A 23466-nucleotide genomic window follows, 5' to 3' on the forward strand; every position below is an offset into this window, starting at 1 on the left:
ATATTTAATTTAATAGTTCTAGCTAGGTCCATTATTATAAAAAATTCAAAAAGTTCTAATTAAAGAATCAAAAAAGTACCATGGGATCATTTAAGATCCTTCCTTCCTTATTTAAAAATATTAGTGTTCCGATTCGATTACAAATGTACATAAAACTTTGAGCCTAGAAAGATAAATGTAGAGTCCAGACGAGACTACATATGATTCTACTGACGAGACAACAGGACTACTGAGTAGTCTATAGACCAACCGACAGAAAAGTCTGCCTACAGACGAGTCTATGGACAAGTCAACGACGAGACTATAGACGAGACTATGGACGAGACTATAGACGAGACTATAGACGAGACTATAGACGAGACTATAGACGAGACTATGGACGAGACTATAGACGAGACTATAGACGAGACTATAGACGAGACTATAGACGAGACTATAGACGAGACTATAGACGAGACTATAGACGAGACTATAGACGAGACTATAGACGAGACTATAGACGAGACTATAGACGAGACTATAGACGAGACTATAGACGAGACTATAGACGAGACTATAGACGAGACTATAGACGAGACTATAGACGAGACTATAGACGAGACTATAGACGAGACTATAGACGAGACTATAGACGAGACTATAGACGAGACTATAGACGAGACTATAGACGAGACTATAGACGAGACTATAGACGAGACTATAGACGAGACTATAGACGAGACTATAGACGAGACTATAGACGAGACTATAGACGAGACTATAGACGAGACTATAGACGAGACTATAGACGAGACTATAGACGAGACTATAGACGAGACTATAGACGAGACTATAGACGAGACTATAGACGAGACTATAGACGAGACTATAGACGAGACTATAGACGAGACTATAGACGAGACTATAGACGAGACTATAGACGAGACTATAGACGAGACTATAGACGAGACTATGGATGAGTCAGTAGACGAGACTATAGACGAGACTATAGACGAGACTATGGATGAGTCAGTAGACGAGACTATGGATGTGTCAAGAGACTATGGACGAGTCAATATGTGACTATGGATGAGTCAATATGTGACTATGGATGAGTCAACAGACGAGACTATAGATGAGACTCTAAACGATAATATGGACGAGACTATGGATGAATCAACAGACGAGACTCTAAACGATATTATGGGCGAGTTAATACACGAGACTATGGATGAGTCAACAGACAAGACTATGAGCGAGACTATGAACGAGACTATGAAGGAGACTATAGACTATAGCCGAGACTATAAACGATACTATCGACGAGACAATATGAAACGAGACTATGGACGAGTCTATAGACCATAAATTTGATTTATGGAGGAGACTATAGACGAGACTATAAACGATATTATGGACGTGTCCATAAACGAGATTATGGAGGAGACTATAAACGATATTATGGAGGAATCAATAGACTAGACTATGGACAAGTCTATAGACGATAAATTTGATTTATCGTTTCCATTTAAGATAATTAAATTAACAAAATTTTATCAAATTAACAAAAATATTATTCAAATTAACTTGTCTTTGGAATGGTAATTTGAGTAATTGAGTTACATCTGTTTTGACTAAACTTTTGTTGATTTGAAAAATTTTTAGTAAATTTTATTCAAGTTAACAAAAATATACATATATTTGACTAGATAAAATATGTTTGATTTCTTTAGTAGTAGTTTTGATTTTTTTTTTTTTAAAATCAACAATATTTTTTTGTTTGAAAACATTTCCCAGTTATAACAGCATAAAAATGATTCATCAAAAGACGTAACATTATCTCTGGTAATGGGTATAGTTAAAGAAGAGCTATATTTTTTTATTTCTTTTTAATTACTAACCAAATATCTAAAATAACATTTGTATTTATACTTTATTGTTAAAACAGATGGCCAGCACCATTGTCACTTATCAATTAATGGTTTCTGATGTCATAAATCAGGGTTCTATTAAACAAATCACCGATTATTGTTCTCATTATTATGATGAGCCAAGTGCTAATGTTGAACAATATTCTTAAAATAAATCAAACACAATATTATGTGTAATAATGTAATACAATTTTGTGTCCACAAACTAAATAAAGAAAATAATTACAATAAATATAAATATTTTATTGATTTGTTGCATTAAGATGGAATATTTTGTTACTAAAGTGGAGTTGGATTATAACGAACTTAGAAAAGAAAGAAAACCATGAATTTTTTTTAACTTTTAAAATAAGTAAAAGAGTATGAAATACACCTGCTAGTGCATATAACAACTATATATGCCAAATCTCATGAAATTAGTTTTTAAATTGCGATTGGTATTTCGAAAGTGATCCTAGTAGATTGTTGTACTTAATAAGTCCAATTCATTGTAATTGAATTCTACTGTGTTCTTAATAAACATTTATAAACCATAATACAAGTATTAGGATGTTATTATTAGAAATTGAAACTTGAGTTTTATTGTCTGAGACATAAACACGTCATAGTCTCCAAAACATTAGCACAAATTAGACGAATAGTCAATGAGTAAAACAAATGACTTTTATAATTTAACCATTACGAGTACAATTTACAAATTACGCTCTTTAATGTCTTTGGTAAAGCACACTGGGCCGCATAAATAAAAAATATTTGCAAAATATTGAAAAAGAATACGAATTTACTATTCAGAAGTGCTGAAAAATTGCACATGAAGCAAGGAATTTGACTTCTATTTTAATTTCTATTCACTGAGTCTGTAGTTACCAAAGCAGAAAAGACAATCAACTCAACGTTATTGGGAATTGAAAACAAGTAAGAGTGTTATGTTCGACTGTGACGAATGACAATAAAGAATTTTTCTGATATAAGGGTAGGGTCAATTATGGTCCAATCTTCATATAAAACTTTTTTGTGCCAAATTTCATCACGATATTAATTATTATAAGACAATTATGAATGTTCAAGTCATTTTCTGAAGGGGACTTGGGACAAATGTTGTCCGATTTTTGATATACTTACCCTATAATTGCATAGTACTTAGATATAATTTGTGAAAATTTTATCAGGATTGCCGCATAATAAAAATTTGTATAACTGCTCAAACATTATTCCTGGGAACATTTCTATGGGGTCTAGGTGAAATCATATATCGATATTGCCTATTTTCAGTACCAAACAGACCTTATCAACAGAGATTATTTGTGGTATATTTCAGTCAGCTAGCTACTTTAGTTTGAGCCTTATCGTTTTTTCAACAGGCATATAGACGGAAGGACATAGCTTGATCGTCTTAGAATCTAATGAGGACCCAGAATATTTATACTTATGTGGGTCTGTGACAAATACTTTGATGTGGTACAAACGGAATGACAAAATCAATATATTTTGAAGTTAATTTTAAAATTGTTTTTTTTTTTCTTTAAAAAATGTATGTTTAATCGAAGTGATCAAAATTTTAAGGCCCTAATTTTGTAAATCACATCACAAAGTGATATTTGGAAAGCAAAAACAAAATTTCAAAAATTTTAAAAACGCACCAAAATTCAAGCGTTAATTTGCCTTTCATAATTTGAAAATTTTGTATATAAAACAAAAAATATTACTTTGGTGACGTGATTTACAGAATTGATATATGAGAAAGAAGCCCTACATATTTTATTCCTTCACTTTTGTATCACTGTGTAATAGAGTTAATTTAAAAAATTTTATTTGAGGAAAATTTTCACTCCTTGTGGTGGTTCAACGCACCTATAGACGAGGATTTTGAGCTAATTTTTTTGTAGAGGCGCAAAGTTCCAAAAAGCCACAACAGGTGGCGCAAATAACTTTTTAATGATTAGTGATAGAAAGGAAATATTAATGCCGTTCTGCTAAGCTTTTCATCGAGCATGTTTAAAAAAACTAAAATTCTTGTTTTTTTTTAAATTGAGATTTGTTGGTTTTTGGAAATTTTTTTTAAGCATTCAAAAAATGTCAATTGTATTAATTTTTGCTGTAGAATAGACTGGTGAAATCATATTTGCAATAGATTCAAACGTTTTTGCTCTACAGAAAAATGTTGTCAAAATCCACGTCTTTAAGTGCGTTGAACCACCACAAGGAGTAAAAATTTGCCAAAAAAAAAGGACGCCATTATTTTTATTTACCCAAAAACCATCAAAAAAATTATTGTTAAGTTTTAACCTTTTCAAAACGCTTGGTTTATTTCCTTTAAATAAACCGGATACTTTTGATTGCAAATAAAAGTTTAAAAATTGTAACAACTCTTTATTTATTTAAAATGTACAACAACCACAGAATTAAATAGTCACTCAATGTTTTTTTATACACGTTTATAAATTCTCAGAAATACAGACACACTTTATAATGTACACGAATTCACTTGAAAAATACAGCACACTTTAAGGCACTCAGTTGATGTTTATTCGAATAGCGTCTCTGCTAAACTCACTAACTACTGCAACCTCTGCCACTATTTATAACACTGCCATCTGTACTCTAGATTTCTCTTTAACTGTCTATAGGTTTCTAATACATACGCCATCTGTGGTGTACTTTCTACAATGTTCTTTAACTGAATATTCGAATTCGAATATACGGTTGCAGCAAACAGCGTTGCAAACTTACGATCAATAGTCAACTGAAAGCTTTTATTCAATGTTAATAATGCCCACAGATATGTTACAGTTTGCTATTACAGCACTGTTATTTCGTTAAAATCGTTATATTTCGTAACATTATGGTACCCGAAAATCAAATGAAATGACCTGGTCACAAACGAACTCTACTGTGTAATAAGTGAAGTAATTTTTTTATTTTTTTAAATTTGGTTTTTGAATGTCTTCTACTTTTACATTTTTTGGCAGATTTGATAAGTATTCTTGAAAGAATTCTATTATTTTGAAATTCAGAAGTGGTGATTTTGAAACGGAAGACAAAGATCGCCTAGGCAAGCCATAAAAGTTTGAAGACCAAGAATACTGTTGTTAAACTCAACAAGAGCTTGGAAAATCATTGGGAGCTAGCTACTCAAGCAGTAATTTGAAAACGTTTGCGAGCAGCAGTATTCATCCAAAATCAAGGAAATTGGTACCCAATACGAATTGAAGCCGCGAGATCTTGAAATACGATTTTGCATGTCCGAAACTCATCTTGAATGCTATAAAAGAAAATAATTTTTGCACCGAATCATTAATTGCGATGACAAATGGATCCATTACGATAACCCGAAGCGTAAGAGATCGTACGTGAAGCCTGACCAACCAATCGAATCGACACTAAAGCCATTCCATGGCGCTAAGGTGGTATTTGGTGGTAGCAAAGGTGTCCAATCAATTAAGAGCTGCTGAAATTTGGCCAGACCAACAAATGGAACCTGTAACGAACGCAACTGATTCGTTTGAAGCGAACATTTGCCGAAAAACGCCCAGAATATGCGGCCAGACATGAAACCGTAATGTTCCATTATGACAACGTTCGGCCACATGTTGCAATAACTGTTAGAAAGTATTTATAATGAAGTGGCTGGGAAGTTTTGCCTCGCTCGCTTTATAGCCTAACCCTTGTTCCGTCCGACTATTAATTGTTTCAATCGATCCAGAATTCTTTCTCTGTGTACGCAGCACTTCAGATCGAATTGGCTTCAAAAGATCAGCAGTTTTTTTTGGCTCAGAATCCATATTTTGCCTGAAAGATGAGAAAATATCATAGCTAACAATGGCCATTACTTTGAATAAATTTATATGTTGCAAATGTTTCAAAATAAAAGCTAAAAACTTGAAAAAATCCCGCAACGATTTCTAGGGAGATTACTTTTTGTACATTATTAAAAACCTAATAAATACCTTAATTTTCTTGTTTACTAAAAAAAAAGTTTCAACAAATTTTCAATTCAATCCACTGTTTTACGTACACATGCTTTCTATTAAGCAGATTTTATGGTTTCTTTATTAATGGTTAAACAAAAATATACGCTTTTATGCATTAAGCTAATAAACATTTTGCACTGAAACCTAATTCTGGCAAATATTTTCCTAGTTTTCATGGAAATTTCTATATAAATTATGTATTCCATTAAATAGTCATAAAACTATACATTGCTAGTCGTAGGTGTTAGAGGCAACTATATTTCCAAGAATCAAAATATTTAAGATTTAATAGAATTTTAACACAAAACTACTTATTGTAAAATCATGGAGTGCAAACATGTTTAAAGTTCTTTTACTACAATGCACTAAATCAGATGTCAATATTAAATTATTAAATGATTTACAATTGTGACATTTTGCGATACTCCCCTTCATTTTAGGGTTAATGCCAACTGTTTAGGGTTTTGTTTTAGATTTATATCTCACATGCTTACAATTGTTATTTGTATTTTATTACTGTTTTTTGTATCATGCTGTAAATTTAAATGTGTCATGCAACAACGTACATTGTGGCACTTCATTTTGTTTGAAATATAAATGAACATTAAATGCGAAAATAAACTAAAGGAACGAACACTGTTCTAAACTACACTTCTGCTTACTAACACTCCAACTATTAGAATATAAAAAAAAACTGTAAAGTTTTCAATATTTCTCAACATGTGTGTAAAATTTCTAGTGTAAAAAGGAACATTGTTGAAATATTAAACAAACGTTTATTTAGTTTAACAAATGCACTCTTAAAAAACTGTTCAACACGTAGTGAGAAAATAACGTATAGAAAGCACAATGTCTCCAGCAGCTGCAACTAGTGATGCTACTTCAAAGACGGTTGCAACAACTTCAGCAGCACGTTTGACACAATGGCAGATGTTGCCAGTTAAAGTGCAGTCAAGTGATGAGAGTAAAAGTGTTAAAAACACTCTACATCATGCTCTGGGGCCATGTAAGTGATAAAATCAAACACACTAACATCGACAAGTTCATTGAATACGTAAAGGGAAATTGCCAACAGTTGTGGTTAAGTATTAAGCACAAGAGTTTAATTTATTTAAATCATAATTTTCGTACTAAAATTGAAACATAACCTTGGTCAGCATTTCCAAAAACACTTCATAGATTTCTGTGGAGACTTATTACTGAGAAGACTATTTGGTATTCTGGGAAATTCGAATCCACAGAATATGCATAGAAATATTACTTCAGCTTCACCACATCTTTTGTGGTTGTGCTAATTATATTTTCATGTTTATTTAACTTGCATGCATGAAAGTTTTGGTGAAACAAAAAAAAGTATTAGTTTATATTGAGATACATTACATCTTCTGGGATTTGAAAATTGAAATTGTCATTTAATTTTCAATAACAAAAATGCATATACATACACTAAGAAAGTAAGAAAGTATATAATACCCTACACTAAGAAAAGAGCAAAAACATTTTTCTTTTAAAATTTCAATAATTTATATTTTTGAGTGATTTTCGGAAGTGGGCCTTATATGTGAGCTATAACCATTTATGGACCGATCATCATGAAATTAGATCGTGTGATTTATGTCTATATGAAAGTTATTTAAGTTGAATTTTGTGTGTATACCAAAATTTTTAAGCGATTTATGCACGTTAAAGTGATTTTCGGAAGCATAGATCCGCTTCCGAAAATGACTAATTATGGACCGATCGTAACAAAATTTGGTGACATGAATTTTGTATATATAAAACTTATTTGGAGGGGAATTTGTGGAGATACTTATATAAATTAAACATTTATGACTGATAAAGTCCAATTTCGGAAGGACATCTGTATGGGGGCTGGGTGAAATAATGGACCGGCTTGGTCCTTGGGCCGAAAAAATAATATGTACCAAATTTGATCGAAATATCTTCAAAATTGCGACCTGTACTCTGCGCACAAGGTTTACATGGACAGCCAGCCAGATGGACGAGAAAGTGATTCTAAGTCGATCGGTATACTTTTTTGGGCGTTACAAAAATCTGCACAAACGCATTACACCCTTCCCACTATGCTGGTGTAGGGTATAATGATCAAGTTGATAGATACACTTGAACATTTTTTAAGTGTACCTATTACTACCACTAATATTTCCAAATTCAAATCTGTTAAATCTGTATTATCAACTAATTTTGTTACAATTGGATGTATAACTTAAAAATGCGGGATTTTTTAAAGAGTTTAGCTTTTATTTTGAAACATTTGTATAATATTAATTTATTTAAAGTATTGGCCATTGTTAGCTATGATCGTTTCCCATCTTTCTGTCGACATATGGAATTCGATCCAAAAGAACTGCTCATCTTTTGAGGCCAATAACCAATCAAGACAATATCGGGTACTCTGTGCCAAAGTGAAGAATATCCCAGAGGAAGCGTTCTGCATCGATCAAAACAAATAGTTGTCGGGACACGGACACGGTCTGGACTATTAAGCGGGTGAGGAAAACTTCGTAACCACTTCATTCTAAATACTTTTTAACAGGTATTGCAACGTGAGACCTTCCGTTGTCATGATGAAATATTACGTTTTCATGTATGGCCGCATATTTTGGGCTTTTTTCATCCAATGCTCGCTTCAAAGGAATGAGTTGCGTTTAGTGCAGGTTTCCTGTGATGGTCTGGCCAGATTTCAGCTGCTCATAATAGGTATGACACTTTTTATCCTTTTTTAGCTGGCCTGAGCATTCTTTGTCTTTCGTTTCAAAATCACCCCTTTTGAACCGCAAAAACCATCTCTCGTACTTTTAAACCGAGAGAGCAATCGGTGCACTTTTTGTTTAAAATTAAAGTAGTAAAGCTAAACTTCCCGAATATGACGCTGTGTTTACTCAAAATTCGATATACGTATTCCAAGCAAAATAAATGTTTTGTAACTCAAGACATAAAATTTTCGAGTTAAAACATTTTTTTTGAGATATATCCCACTAAGTTATTAAAACAAATTTTCTTAAAGGAAAAGATCTAATCTTACTTTTGAGCAAAAAAATAAAAATGGGTCTAGTTTGAAAAAAAAAAGTTTTTGATTTTCCAAAAAAGTCAAAAATGTTATGTTTTATTTTGGTGATATCCCACTAAGCGATCAAAAAGCTCTTCATGGAAAAGACCTAAGCTTTCTCTTGAGAAAAAATGGCCCATTTTGGAAAAAGTCAAAAAAGTTTTTCTTTTGATTTTGCAAAAAATAATCTAAAATATTTTTTTTTCGATATTTTGAAGAAATAGCTATCTAAACTAATTGGGACACATTTTGATAAGAACAATAAGTTACATGGATGAGAAAAAACATCTGTTTTCCCAAACTGTCAATTTTGGCCCCCTCTAACTAATAGTGTTCTTGACCGATCTTGTTGAAAAATTGTGTCTAAATTACACTGTGTGTAACATTTTTGTAGTATTTTATTTGTATACTTTTATTAACTTAATTTAACAAAAAACAAAGGACATATTTAATTAAATTCTTTCCTCAGCGTATGGATACATAACATCGTTTAATATGGTTCTGTATCCTATACATGTCATGGTATCTTTTATAATATGAATTGGGCCCATATCTTGCCCTGAAAAACATTCCCATACCATAATATTGCCACCGCCAAACTTTACAGTTTTATTTGTGTACTTTGGATCTAATCTTTTTCCCTTTGGCCATCTTACAAATGCTCTCCCATCTCTGCCTCTTAAATTGTATTTGGATTCGTTGGAAAAGAGGACAGTATTCCATTTCTGTATCCCTGGCAAATTGTAGACACAGGACGATAGCAACCAAGACCAGCCTCATTTTCCCTGCGACTAACTGTTCGGGTACCTATTTCTAGTTTAAGGCTATTAACAACCTCTCGAGGAGTTATTTTTGGGAATTTCTTGAACTCTCTCGCTATTAAATTATCTTGTCTAGGAGTAGTCTTACGAGGTCTTCCACCTAAATGTTGAGTTTTTACAGAACCGGTCTCACGAAATTTCTTTATAATTTTTGAAACTGCTGATTTATTTATTGAATATTTGTCACAGATACTTTTTTGTTTTAAACCAGCTTTAAAATCGTTAATTATTTTATTTTTTAAGTCTTCACAAATCTTAACTTTAGCCATTTTCGTTAACATTAAAAAAAACAATTATGCGAAAAACTTAGAAAAAGAAATTGTGAAAAATTACCAGAATTTAAAAATAAAACATGTAAGAAAGTATGGTCGGTCAAGCCCGACCATATAATACCCTACAGCAAGTAAATGAGTAAAAATATTTTTCTTTTAAAATATAAATTATTGATATATATTCGTGATTGATTTTCGGAAGTGGGCCTTATATGGGAGCTATGACCAATTATGGACCGATCACCAAAAAATTAGGTCGTGTGATTTATGTCTATATTAAAGTTAACTATGTTGAATTTTGTGTGTATACCAAAATTTTTAAGCGATTTATGCACGTTAAAGTGATTTTCGGAAGCGGGTCTATATGGGAGCTATGACTAATTATGGACCGATCGTAACAAAATTTGGTGACATGAATTTTGTATATATAAAACTTATTTGGTGCGAAATTTGTGTAGATACATAGATAAATTAAACATTTATGAACGATAAAGTCCAATTTCGAGGGGACATTTGTATGGGGGCTAGGTGAAATAATGGACCGATTTCAGCCAGTTTCAATAGGCTTGGTCCTTGGGCCAAGTAATATGTACCAAATTTGATCGAAATATCTTCAAAATTGCGACCTGTACTCTGCGCACAAGGTTTACATGGACAGCCAGCCGGTCAGCCAACCAGACGGACGGACGGACATCGTTTAATCGACTCAGATTCTAAGTCGATCGGTATACTTTAAGGTGGGTGTTAGACTAATATTTCTGGGCGTTACAAACATCTGCACAAACGCATAATACCCTCCCCACTATGGTGGTGTAGGGTATAATAACTGTAAACGATGCGTTTTACATCGTTCTTTTAAATATTATTTTCGTTTTACACTTCTTTCTTGCAGATGTTTAAAAGTTTCCATTGTTTTGTCAGTAGCGAAATAGTGAATATTTTTAATTTTGTTCCCTTTTTTCAGAATATAATTAATTATGTTGTTTGTTTTTTTTCAGTTAATTTATATAAATAAAACTATACAAGTAAAATACTAAAAAAATTTTATTTTAAAAATATATTTTAAATTTTGGGCTACATATGGATTATTTGGAAAACTTTCCATTGTTTTGTCAACCACTGTATAATCATATATGGACACCACTATATGATTAAAAACCAAAAAAAAAGTCCCGTGTCTCCAAGTATTGCCCAAAGTCAGGCATTTTTTTATGGGCACCCAAAAATTTGGGGCCTTTGTGTAATTTTTGCAAAAAAATTATAATTTTCTCTGGCTCATATCTTGCCAATAGTTCAGAATTTTTATTTACTCTCTGAGGCAAAGTTGTAGCCCTTGTCATAAGTAACAAAAATTGTGAACATATAAAAGCAAAAAAACTTCATCTTCAAGATCAAAATCGCAAAAAACTTTAAAAAATTCGAAATAAATTTAGGAATAATTTTTTTTAAAGCTGCCTAAAAGTATGTTTATAATAATTTAATAGTTTATGGTCCAAAACACTTAATTCCTTTAGTCTTTTCTTAATAACATTTTTGTAGTTGATTGTTTCCTTGTATTTTGAACGGTTTGCTACCTATGGACCTGAACATGGGAAAAAAAGGTAAAATTGTTTAAAATTTTTTGCAAGTTTTCGAAGCCCCTAAATAACTTACTTACTTGATTGATAGATAAATAAATCCAAAATAGTCCCGCTTACGGGAAAATCGGCCCACAAATGATTTTTATACCCTACACCACCATAGTGGGGAGGGTATTATGCGTTTGTGCAGATGTTTGTAACGCCCAAAAATATTAGTCTAACACCCACCTTAAATTATACCGATCGACTTAGAATAACTTTCTGAGTCGATTAAGCGATGTCCGTCCGTCCGTCCGTCCGTCTGGTCGGCTGGCTGGCTGTCCATGTAAACTTTGTGCGCAGAGTACAGGTAGCAATTTTGAAGATATTTCGATCAAATTTGGTACATATTATTTTTTCGGCTCAAGGACCAAGCCTATTGAAACTGGCTGAAATCGGTCCACTATTTCACCTAGTCCCCATACAAATGTCCTCCCGAAATTTTACTTTATCGGTCATAAATGTTTAATTTATATATGTATCTCCACATATTCCGCTCCAAATAAGTTTTATATATACAAAATTCATGTCACCAAATTTTGTTACGATCGGTCCATAATTAGTCATAGCTCCCATATAGACCCGCTTCCGAAAATCACTTTAATGTGCATAAATCGCTTAAAAATGTTGGTAAACACACAAAATTCAACATAGTTAACTTTAATATAGACATAAATCACACGACCTAATTTCATGGTGATCGGTCCATAATTGGTCATAGCTCCCATATAAGGCCCACTTCCGAAAATCACTCAAAAATATAAATTATTGAAATTTTAAATGAAACATTTTTTTTTGCTCTTTTACTTAGTGTAGGGTATTATATGGTCGGGCTTGACCGACCATACTTTCTTACTTATTCGGTTTTTAATCTACATCATCCTAGTTCAATAACATTTTGATCAAAAACTATTTAGAAATAACCCCTTACCCCTTAAATACCTTACAGTTCTAGTTCTATCTCGTTGTTTCGGCATTTTACCCATAATGGGAGTTTGGGCAAACGCCGATGTTCAGCAAGTACAATTTAAATGGTTAACATTGCCTGTATTGGTGTCCATAATAATGATAGGATTTGCAACAATGGACTGTTGTCTGTCATTTAAAGTGGTGTCGGAACAAGGCTTAAAGTTGAAAACAACAGGTGGGTATCGGATAATTCCTTCCACAAACACAACAAAACAAAAAAAACGAGAAAAATAAACTCTAATAAAATAATTTGTTTTTCTTATCATTATCCTTATCGTTTTATTTTCTTCTTTTTATTTTCTATCTTCTTGTAATGCCATGGTGTTGTTATCGTTGTTGTTATTGTAAGGTCCCTTAAGCTTTAGCATTGAATGCTTAAGTGCCTTTATTGTTTTTCTATGTCTCTCACGTAATTGGCCAAATTTGATTAAGTCAACGCGCCGCTTGGAACAAATTTTTTCCCAACATCTCTACACCTGCAAAGATTCCAAAAAGTTCAGTCAGCGTATACGTATCATAGGCTGTGCGTTTTTGGTTGGTTCCGTTTGTAAGTCATTTGGGGAAATTGTTGTTTTTTATTACAATGTTATTTCGATTATACATTTTCTTTTTTGTTTTGTTTGCATTTTAGTTGAACATTTATGTTATGTTAGCAGCGGCATCTACAGTAATTATTTACAAATTAAGGAGTGTAATTTAACGGTAGGTTTCTGGCACAACTATTATGTGAGAGAACGTTTGCAAATCTTCTCCCTGATGGGTTACACGGTGTGGTTGATACCATTGCTGCAGGTAAGTTAATTTGCAATCTAATTTTAATAAATGTGTTCATTGATGTTTACTCATTAGTAGCACTCTTAGCTAATGGTAGATATACATATGTACATATTATAACAACATTTATTTTATTATAATGTTAATAGCACCATTACTTTACTGCACTGTAGCTTATTTTAATTTATGTTGTAGATTTTAGAGTAATTTCAATACAATAAATTTTTTATTAATTTGTTAATTTCTTATTACATTTAGTGGATTACAATATCTATGACATTTGCCTGGAATTTCATTGATATTTTTCTGATTCTTATTTGCCTTGGCTTGACGGTACGATTTCGTCAGTTCAACTGTTGCATTAAACGTCACATTAAAAAGGTATTTGGATTAATTTTCATATTAAGGAGGGCATCGATAAAAGTACATATTTTCCTAAAAATTAAATTCTACCAATAAAAGTATATAATTATGTTGATAACAACAAACTATACAAATTCTCTCATAGTTCTTAAACTACATTTGAGAAATATGGGAGATTTAATAGCCCCTCGAATCAGTCACACAGTTCAATATGAATCTGGAATTGAAAATACAACAATAAATGGTTTTACTTTTAATTCTCCTTTACTCCAATAATTTTTAATACAACTTTACATATTACATTTTTTATCGACGCACTCCTTAGTATTTCATTACAAATGTGTCTTATTTTTCTTATTATTAATTTTAAATATTCCCCCTTTTCTTTTCTTTTCTTATCCTTTGTTATAAATATGAAGAATATGTCAAATGAATTCTGGCTAAAAATACGTAATGATTTTTTAACTCTCGCCGAACTACTTGGACAATACGATGACAAATTATCCGCCCTGGTGCTGTTATCCTCAGCTCAGAATTTGTACTTTTTGGCAGTGCAAATTTTTCACAGTTTTCAGTAAGTTATAATAGTTAGTTCTTCTTAAAGAGCTTTTCCACAATATGATCAACATGATTTTTACTGTGGAATGAAAGACTGTGAAACAAATATTATTAAAGATATTCCAGGGACCGTAAATAACGGTTATCCTGAAAATTGAAAATCAAAAACTCTCTATGTTAGAGTCAACGGAGACCTAAATGGATTCGTATTAACGTGCTCTTTCATAAATAAAACTCATTTGAGGAGTTTTATTTTTCCTGTCAGAAAAAAAACTCATTTGAGGATTTTTATTCTTTTGCGTCATAAAATAAAACTCTTTTCGTTTATTATCTACTTTTTTTGAGTATCTTTCTTTATTGAGTCTATCTGATATAATGTGTGTGGTAATTTATTTGTTTAAGAAAAATAACCATTAATTAATAGGTATCAAACAATAGCAACTTAAAATCAAACTTGTTTTTATTTTAATTAAATTTATTTAATTGCAATGCAAGGTGCTTTACAAATTGTTATGATCTGACCAGCGCACATCCCATAGGCCAAAAATAAAAAAACAAAGTGAAAAGTTTGTCACCAAATGTGTCATCACTATTTCTTATAAAAACAAGGTTTTAAAATTTATAGTTGTCTTTGTTTTATTCCAACTATACTCTTCAGGAATAGCTTCAAAAGTGAGAGCATGTTGACAGTTGGTTTTTGCAGAGTGAAAAAGTGGAAAATTAAGCGCAACTTTAAATTAATTAAAACCATATAAAAAAATGTTTTTTTGAAATAAATCAAAATGAATATTGAATTGAAAGGTATTAACTTAATTTTAAGATAATTACAATGTGTTTAGCTTCTTGTGTATTTTTTATAAAATTAATATTTGCCCAGTGTCATTTTTAGTGTTCGTTCGACCATATATTTCAATTTCAACTAGAGTTTTAGTTGTGTTTCCCCCCTGATGTCTCCAATGGGATTTTTTCTCGTTTATTACTTAGTTAATATTCCAAGATTCTAAAATTGAAAATTTCAGCTGCATCCTTTTACATCTCTTTGATTTATGTCCCATACACCAAAGCGGCCTCGTTGTTTTCGATGTCCAACTTTGAATTTTTGTGAGGTGTTTTGTTAGTTTATGTTCGCGTTGCTTTGTTATTGTTATGCATGTAAAGAATTGTGTTTGTTTTTTTTTCTTTTCCACGGACTTTTAATATTTTTACTTTATGAATTTGGTTCTTATTATAAATTGTTTTTGCAGTAGTCACATCTTATAATTGCAAACTTTCGCGCTCACATATTTTTGATATTTGGTGCTTAAAATGCTGAAAAAGCTCGAAAAGTGAAGGATGTCGTGAAAAACTATATTAAAAATGAGGGCTACACATTTGAAGAAAGTAATTTAGAAACACGTTCAAATTATAATTGCAAAAAAATTTCAAAATTTTGTCAGAAATGCAATCGTATAAAAACAAAAGTTCAAAATACATATTCTGATTGGCTTGCCTAAAAGGAGTCGATTTTATTAAACTCACATGAGCGGGCGGACCACACCCAGATTTAGTTTGCAATTTTTTTTAGTAAGAATTCTTATTGATTTTTAATTTTTTATCAATTTTAAAAAGTTTATAGTTTCACTTATATGGGGAGTGGGTATGGCAGTTGTACAATTACGCCCATTTTTGAAAAAAAATTGTGTAATATCCTTATTATATATTGTACCAAAAATTATAAATGTACTATTATTTATTACCGAGATATGGAATTATGATTAACTAGAATGTCATAACCTCGCACTGAGCGATGTGGTGAATTTGGATGCTAAGGTATGGTAGGGGGTGGATATGAGTCATCAAACACTCACATTTTATCATTAAACAGTTCTGACATATTTATAAAGCCGTGACCGAAATTACAAGTTGATACCTACACTGGAAGTATTTTTGGCCGCCGACTCCATACAGCACCGACCACTGTGCAGCGGCAAGATTTAGGTGTAAATTTACATAAAATGAGTTTTATTTTCTGACGGGAAAAATAAAACTCCTCAAATGAGTTTTATTTTCTGACGGATAAAATAAAACTCCTCAAATGAGTTTTTTCTGACGGCTATTTAAAACTCTTTTTTAAGAGTTTTATGTGAACTTTTATTTTTACGTTGAAAAGTAACTGTTTCAGATGGAGTTTTATTTTTAAAGTCACAAAATAACTGTTATAAAATAAGTTTTTTGATATCACTTATTACGGTCCCTGTTATATTCTAAGCACTAACTATAGGTCATAATTTTACAAAATTACAAGTCAAAAATTTAATCAAACTAAATAATAATGTGTCATACTATTCAACGGAATATTAAGACCTATAATTTGAGCTAACTTTAAGTAAAGTTTTTATTGTTAATGTGCCTAAATATTTTGCTAAAAGTCATCACAAATCACCTGTCAGTTATTCGAGATATTGAAGGTCAAATGTTACTATAACTAGAAAACCGTATATGGAACACAAACATTGTCTGCTACCAAAATATAGCACATTTTATTCTCTATAAATGTAGTAACTCATAAAATCGTAGGAAGAATAATAACCGCGGTATATGCAAAAAACAATTTTGTGACATCCACTACTTGGTAACAATTTTTTAGAATATAAAGACAAAGCTCTAAACAAGATTTAATTTTACTATTTTTCATTCCGCAATTTAGCGATTGTTGTATTTAATTGATTGGCATATTTGAGCAAATCATGTTAAAGTTTTAACTGTTTTATAATTCCAAAATTTCGAAATCAATTAAACATGCCTAAATTAGGTAACTGCACGCCTCATATTACGGTTGCTGTCAAATTATATTATTATTTTAATAGTGCAGTATCATTAAATATCATAATATGATCCTTCTTAACCATAATTTAATCCCTAATTATAATTATTTGTTTATTGGCAAACATATATTATCATGTGAATTTATATTATGGTTCGACGATCATTTTGTAAAAGTAGCAGAACCATAACATGATTCTGTTCCACTATACTATGATTCCACCACAACCATGTTAGCTGATAAAACCACAGCAAAATCATAGTATGGTTCAGCCAAACATATTTGGGGTATTCACACGGTGTGCTATCAGGTCATATTGTCATAAATTACAAAATTTTTAAAAAATTGTTCTTGTGCTTCAAAGAAAATAGTCGTAAAATAATAAGACCTTTTATGCTGTGTTAATGGTTTTGTCGAAAGGGAAAAACTGTCGGACCTACAATGGGTTAAAATGGGGAAAATAATTTTTTAATCCGATTATTTTTTTAACCAAACAAATTTTTTATCATAAAGTTTTTTTTTTCACTAATAAATTTAAAAAAAAAATTTGGCATAACATTTTTTTCACTAAAAATTTAAAATTTTTTTATTTAATTTTTAATAATTTTGAAATGAAAATTAAAAAAAATATTTAAAATGTTTCTACTTATGAGGGTTGCTGACAGCAGTCTAATTTTTCAAATTATTATTTTATGACATACGACTTTACGACTACCTTGTGAATACCCAAATAGTATGACATTTTGTATTTTAGAGTAAAGTTTAACTGTTAATTTAATTTTGGTATACAAGAAAAACGATCTACTACTGATGCCATTTTGTTGAATATTCATTACCAAATGACATTTAATTTTTAAATTTATTTCGCTAAAACACAATAAGCATGTTAGAGAAGAAACAGTTTGCAGCAAATCCACTGTGTTGATGTGTTTTGTTCATGAGTAAAATACATATAAAAAGAAGTAAGAAAGTATGGTCGGTCATGCCCGACCATATAATACCGAATATGAGCCAAAAAATTTTTCTTTCAAAATATTACTCATGAGTGATTTTCGGAAGTGGGCCTTATATGGGAGCTATGACTAATTATGGACCCATCATAACAAAATTTGGTGGCATGACTTTTGTGTATATAAAACTTATTTGGAGCGAAATTTGTGGAGATACATATATATATTAATCATTTATGACCGATAAAGTCCAATTTCGGGAGGACATTTGTATGGGGGCAAGGTGAAATAATGGACCGATTTCAGCCAGTTTCAATAGATATGTACCAAATTTGATCGAAATATCTTCAAAATTGCGACCTGTACTTTGCGCAAAAGGTTTACATGGACAGCCAGCCAACCAGCCAGACGGACGGACATCGTTTAATCGACTCCCCACTCTGGTGGTGTAGGGTATAATAATATAGCAAATTACTTTGTGCAAATGAACTTCTTTTGATCCAACTCAAGTGGAAACGTACAGTCAGTAATTTTACTCATATTTGCAACTTTAATTTATTTTTTTTATAAACAGAAGACGCGAGAACTTTATGATGGAATTGTATTTTTGGTTTTCTTTGGCCTATGTAGCGTTTCGTACATATTACATGATGTTGACTGCGTCCAATATTAATGATACAGCCAATGAGATTATATCATCCATGTATGAAATTCCTACAGCTCACTGGTGTTTAGAGGTATGTATGCAAGTCCTTATGTGTAATAAGTCCAGCAGTTGGGTATGTTTTAAAACTTTTTAAGTTTTATTGCAAATTTGTTTAAATTTATTGAAGTGGAATTGTGTTAAAAATGTATTTTTAAATATTGATTTTAGCTTAAAAGACTTAATGAAGTCATTGTGTCTGATTTGTTTGCATTAAGTGGCAGAGGATTCTTTTTCCTTACCAGACGTTTGATGTTTGCTGTAAGTGTGGATTGACGCATAACCCAGTGAAATGTTTAGAAATGAATATTCCATATATGCTTGACTTTATATACAAACAAATCACAGCTTAATAATTAATTTTCTAAATGCAAAGAAAATATATGGTTGTGGTGACCATAATCGAACAGTATAATAGTATGATTGGATTTTATGGATGCTGTCAAATTATATTGTGGTCTGTAATATGGTCATATATTACACAGGTCAAGAGCAACAAAAGGCTTCACCTTTTGTGGTAAAATTTTTCATTTCTATGGATGGATTTTTTTTTTTAAATTTTTAAGTAAAATTATAAATTTTTTTAGACATTTCTCCACATAATTAAAGATAACTCAAAAAGGGTTAGTCCGATGTTATTAAAATAAACTTTGAAAAATTTTTAGGTTTACATAACCTTTAATCCGTTTATATATTGCGTTTCAATCGGCTCAGTAGTTTCGGAGTTATAATAACAAATTGAAGCAAAAAATATATTTTTTACGTGAAAATAGCTAATTTGATTGTTTTAATGAAAAATCGAAAACGGCAGAAATTGTACAGATTTATTGCTTTATCGTAAAGCCACATGTAATAGGAACAAAATGAGATATCGATCATAAAAATCGATGGATTATTTTCGAATTTATTCAATAAAAAACAAGTAAGAAAGTATGGTCGGTCAAGCCCGACCATATAATACCCTACACCAAGTAAATGAGTAAAAATATTTTTCTTTTAAAATATCAATAATTTATATTTTTGAGTGATTTTCGGAAGTTGGCCTTATATCGGAGCTATGACCAATTATGGACCGATCACCATGAAATTGGGTCGTGTGATTTATGTCTATATTAAAGTTAACTATGTTGAATTTTGTGTGTATACCAACATTTTTAAACGATTTATGCACGATAAAGTGATTTTCGGAAGCGGGTCTATATGGGAGCTATGACTAATTATGGACCGATCGTAAAAAAATTTGGTGACATGAATTTTGTATATATAAAACTTATTTGGAGCGAAATTTGTGTAGATACATAGATAAATTAAACGTTTATGATCGATAAAGTCCAATTTCGAGGGGACATTTGTATGGGGGCTAGGTGAAATAATGGACCGATTTCAGCCAGTTTCAATAGGCTTGGTCCTTGGGCCGAAAAAGTAATATGTACCAAATTTGATCGAAATATCTTCAAAATTGCGAACTGTACTCTGCGCACAAGGTTTACATGGACAGCCAGCCAGCCAGCCAGCCAGCCAGCCAACCAGACGGACGGACATCGTTTAATCGACTCAGAAAGTGATTCTAAGTCGATCGGTATACTTTAAGGTGGGTGTTAGACTAATATTTTTGGGCGTTACAAACATCTGCACAAACGCATTATACCCTCCCCACTATGGTGGTGTAGGGTATAAAAACACATGTAAAATTTACACTCAAAGTATACGCTTGTAAGCACATACAGGGCATAATTCAGAAACACGAAACACAGGAAAACGATTTTAAAATTTTGGTATGAAAACCACTCAAAAATTTTTTGAAAACTGAGTGATTTTCATAAAAAAATTTTAAAATCGATTTCCTTTCGTGTTTCTGAATTAGGCCCACAATTTTCTGAAAATGAGCGAATTCACTTAATTGTGAAGAAATTCGAAAAGAATCCATCGATTTTTGTGATCGATATCTCATTTTGTTCCTATTATTCCTATTTTTCATGATTTTCTTAAAACATATATATTTTTTGCTTCAATTTGTTTTTATAACTCCGAAACTACTGAGCCGATTGAAACGCAATATATATATGAAAATTTGCACATAGCATGGGGAAAATGTTTTCAAAATTCAATCATTCGAAAGAAGAACATTAACTACTCAATTTTATGTATCTCAAACAAGAAATTAAAATTTTGTGAAAATGAGCGAATTCATTTAATTGTGAATAAATTTGAAAAGATTCAATCGATTTTTATGATCGATATCTCCTTTTGTGGCTATTATATGTGGATTTGCGATAAAGTAATAAATCTGTACAATTTCTGCCGTTTTGGATTTTTCATGATTTTTTTAAAACAAACAAATTTGCTATTTTCCAGTAAAAAATATATTTTTTGCTTAAATTTGTTATTATAACACCAAAACTACACAGAAAAAACTATTTCTTAAACCGTTTCAATTCAAATATTTGTCACATATTGAACTGGTTTCAATTATTTCATAATAAAATCAAGTATTCATTTGCTCATACACAAAATTCCTTGATTTTTCTATTGAATTTTGAGTTTTGAATTTGATTATTTTGACAATTGAATATACAATTTTCGTTATTGGTGGAATTTCAAATACAAAAATTATTGAATAGATAATTTTCGTAATTGAAAACACATTTTTGTTATTTTTTGTGTTTCAATTACGAAAATTATCTATTCAATAATTTTTGTATTGTACGGTAACCATATAAGTTCTCTGCTTGTATTAATTTTTTTGCTGGGTTATCGATAAACTTGATTTTTCGTAAAGAATGCCTTCCCTATATTTCATCACAATATTTGTGTATTTGTTTTTTTCGCATCTCCTTGCTGTACATGGATGTATTGATGGTTTTTTATGACTTTAACAGATGGCTGGCACACTGGTCATATACGAGCTGGTACTTTTGGATCAAGTCGATACGTCTGACGTTTCAATTCCACTCTGCAGTCAACGAAAGGGTTGAATGGATGCATACATTCTATCTAATAATGTAGCTGATGAAGAGACTCCTGCTGAAGACCATAATGTTGGATGGTTGTAGTCTAGCTGCCGTTTTGGTAGCTGATGTTTTATTTACTTGAATGATTTTTATAGAGTGCTAAAATTTTTTTTACAACCATGTTCAGTAAATACTTGATGTAATTTTGTTTTTGAGGACATCTCTTAAGAGTTTAAATAATAAAAAATAAATAAATAAAAACATTATAGAAGTTACTTTAAAGTTAATTTTTTATGGGCAATAAAATATCAATTTATAAATCTATTAAAATTTATAAAGACTTTAATGCCAGTGTGTGTACATATAAAACTTTTTAATCTTTTGCTAATAATAATATTGAATATAATTCTTTTTATTGACTAACTTTCATTTATGAGTTATGAGAGATCATAAAATATACAAGCTCATATTGCTTTAATATTTTTTTATGATGTTTTATTACAATTACGCGTGTTCAAAACTGGAAAATGAGGTTCTGGTTTTTTGGCTGCCAATGATAATAAAAAATTTGTCTCTAATAAAAATGTTTGTTTACATTTTCTGTGTAAATTGGGAAATAAAAACTATTTATAAATAACCATTCATAATAACTAATTTTAGTAGATTGTATAGATTTAAATAACATTTAAATCTATTTGAAATTGTTTAAAAATCACCTTAGGGGGAAGGGAACTACCCAATACTTGTCATGTGACTGGTGCTAGGTGGCAAGGACCTGACCTAGTTCTAATACTAAATATGATGAGAACCTGCCACAGTCACAGTACCTCGGCGGCGGTTCAAGGGGTACAATTTGTCGGTTACAAGCTTAAAATTTTTAAAAAATTCTAATTTTGTTCCAACATTGTTACGAAATTGTATTTGAATTCTAAAATATAACGGTTTCTAACGGCTGGTTTCAAGGTTCATCATGTATCTCAACATTTCTGAATTAAAGCTTTGAGTTGATCAGATCTTTCATGAAGCTACTGAAAGGAAGATGACGCTATTTAAATAGTGGCAGCGGTTGCCGTCAGTAGTTATATTATCATTGGCGCTGTTAGAGTTAACATCAACTGTCTTGTACATTATAAAGTGTGTGTATTATTGTACATTATAAAAAAGTATTTGTATAACAAGTAAGAGAGCTATATTCGGCTGTGCCGAATCTTATATACCCTTCACCAAATTATACTTCAAAATAAAAATATTAAATATTTTTAGGTAAACAAAATTAATTTTTTTTATTCCATTTTTTCATTTTTTGAAAAAAAAAATTTTTTTTTGAATTGTTTTATTAAATTTTTTAAAAATTTTTTTTTTTTTAATATTTAGCGAAAAAGAACTTTTGGTGAAAAAAAAATCGGGTTAAAATATATTTTTTTACGATTTTGACCCATTGTAGGTCCAACTTACTATGGTCTTATATACGTCATTGCAAAGGTCTTTGAAATATCTATTATTAGATATCCATACTGTCTATATTATTGACTTAGTAATCCAAATAAAGGTAAAAAATCGAGGTTGTCCTGGTTTTTTTCTTATATATCAGCCATTTGAGGACCGATTTTCTCGATTCTCGGTGTATGTAAGTTATTTGACGGATAGACAGACGGGCATGGCTTAATCGATTCCGCTATCTATAAGGATCTAGAATATATATACTTTATATGGTCGGAAATGAAAAGTGTAG

The 23466-nt window shown here is 31.1% G+C and overlaps 1 protein-coding gene across 1 annotated transcript in view; it reads left to right on the forward strand.

Moving 5' to 3' along the window:
* The window catches only part of LOC135954069 (uncharacterized), a 35447-nt gene extending 13689 nt beyond the window's left edge, over positions 1–21758 (forward strand). The window contains 10 exon segments of the mRNA XM_065504124.1: positions 1928–2033; positions 6723–6887; positions 12613–12807; positions 12982–13179; positions 13264–13424; positions 13665–13787; positions 14189–14343; positions 18655–18817; positions 18955–19044; positions 21663–21758. Of these exon segments, the coding sequence (XP_065360196.1) occupies positions 1928–2033; positions 6723–6887; positions 12613–12807; positions 12982–13179; positions 13264–13424; positions 13665–13787; positions 14189–14343; positions 18655–18817; positions 18955–19044; positions 21663–21758 (1452 nt within the window).
* Positions 21759–23466: the final 1708 nt, after the last annotated feature.

This window comes from Calliphora vicina, chromosome 3 (genome assembly GCF_958450345.1).
Source record: "Calliphora vicina chromosome 3, idCalVici1.1, whole genome shotgun sequence".
Classification (NCBI taxonomy): domain Eukaryota; kingdom Metazoa; phylum Arthropoda; class Insecta; order Diptera; family Calliphoridae; genus Calliphora; species Calliphora vicina.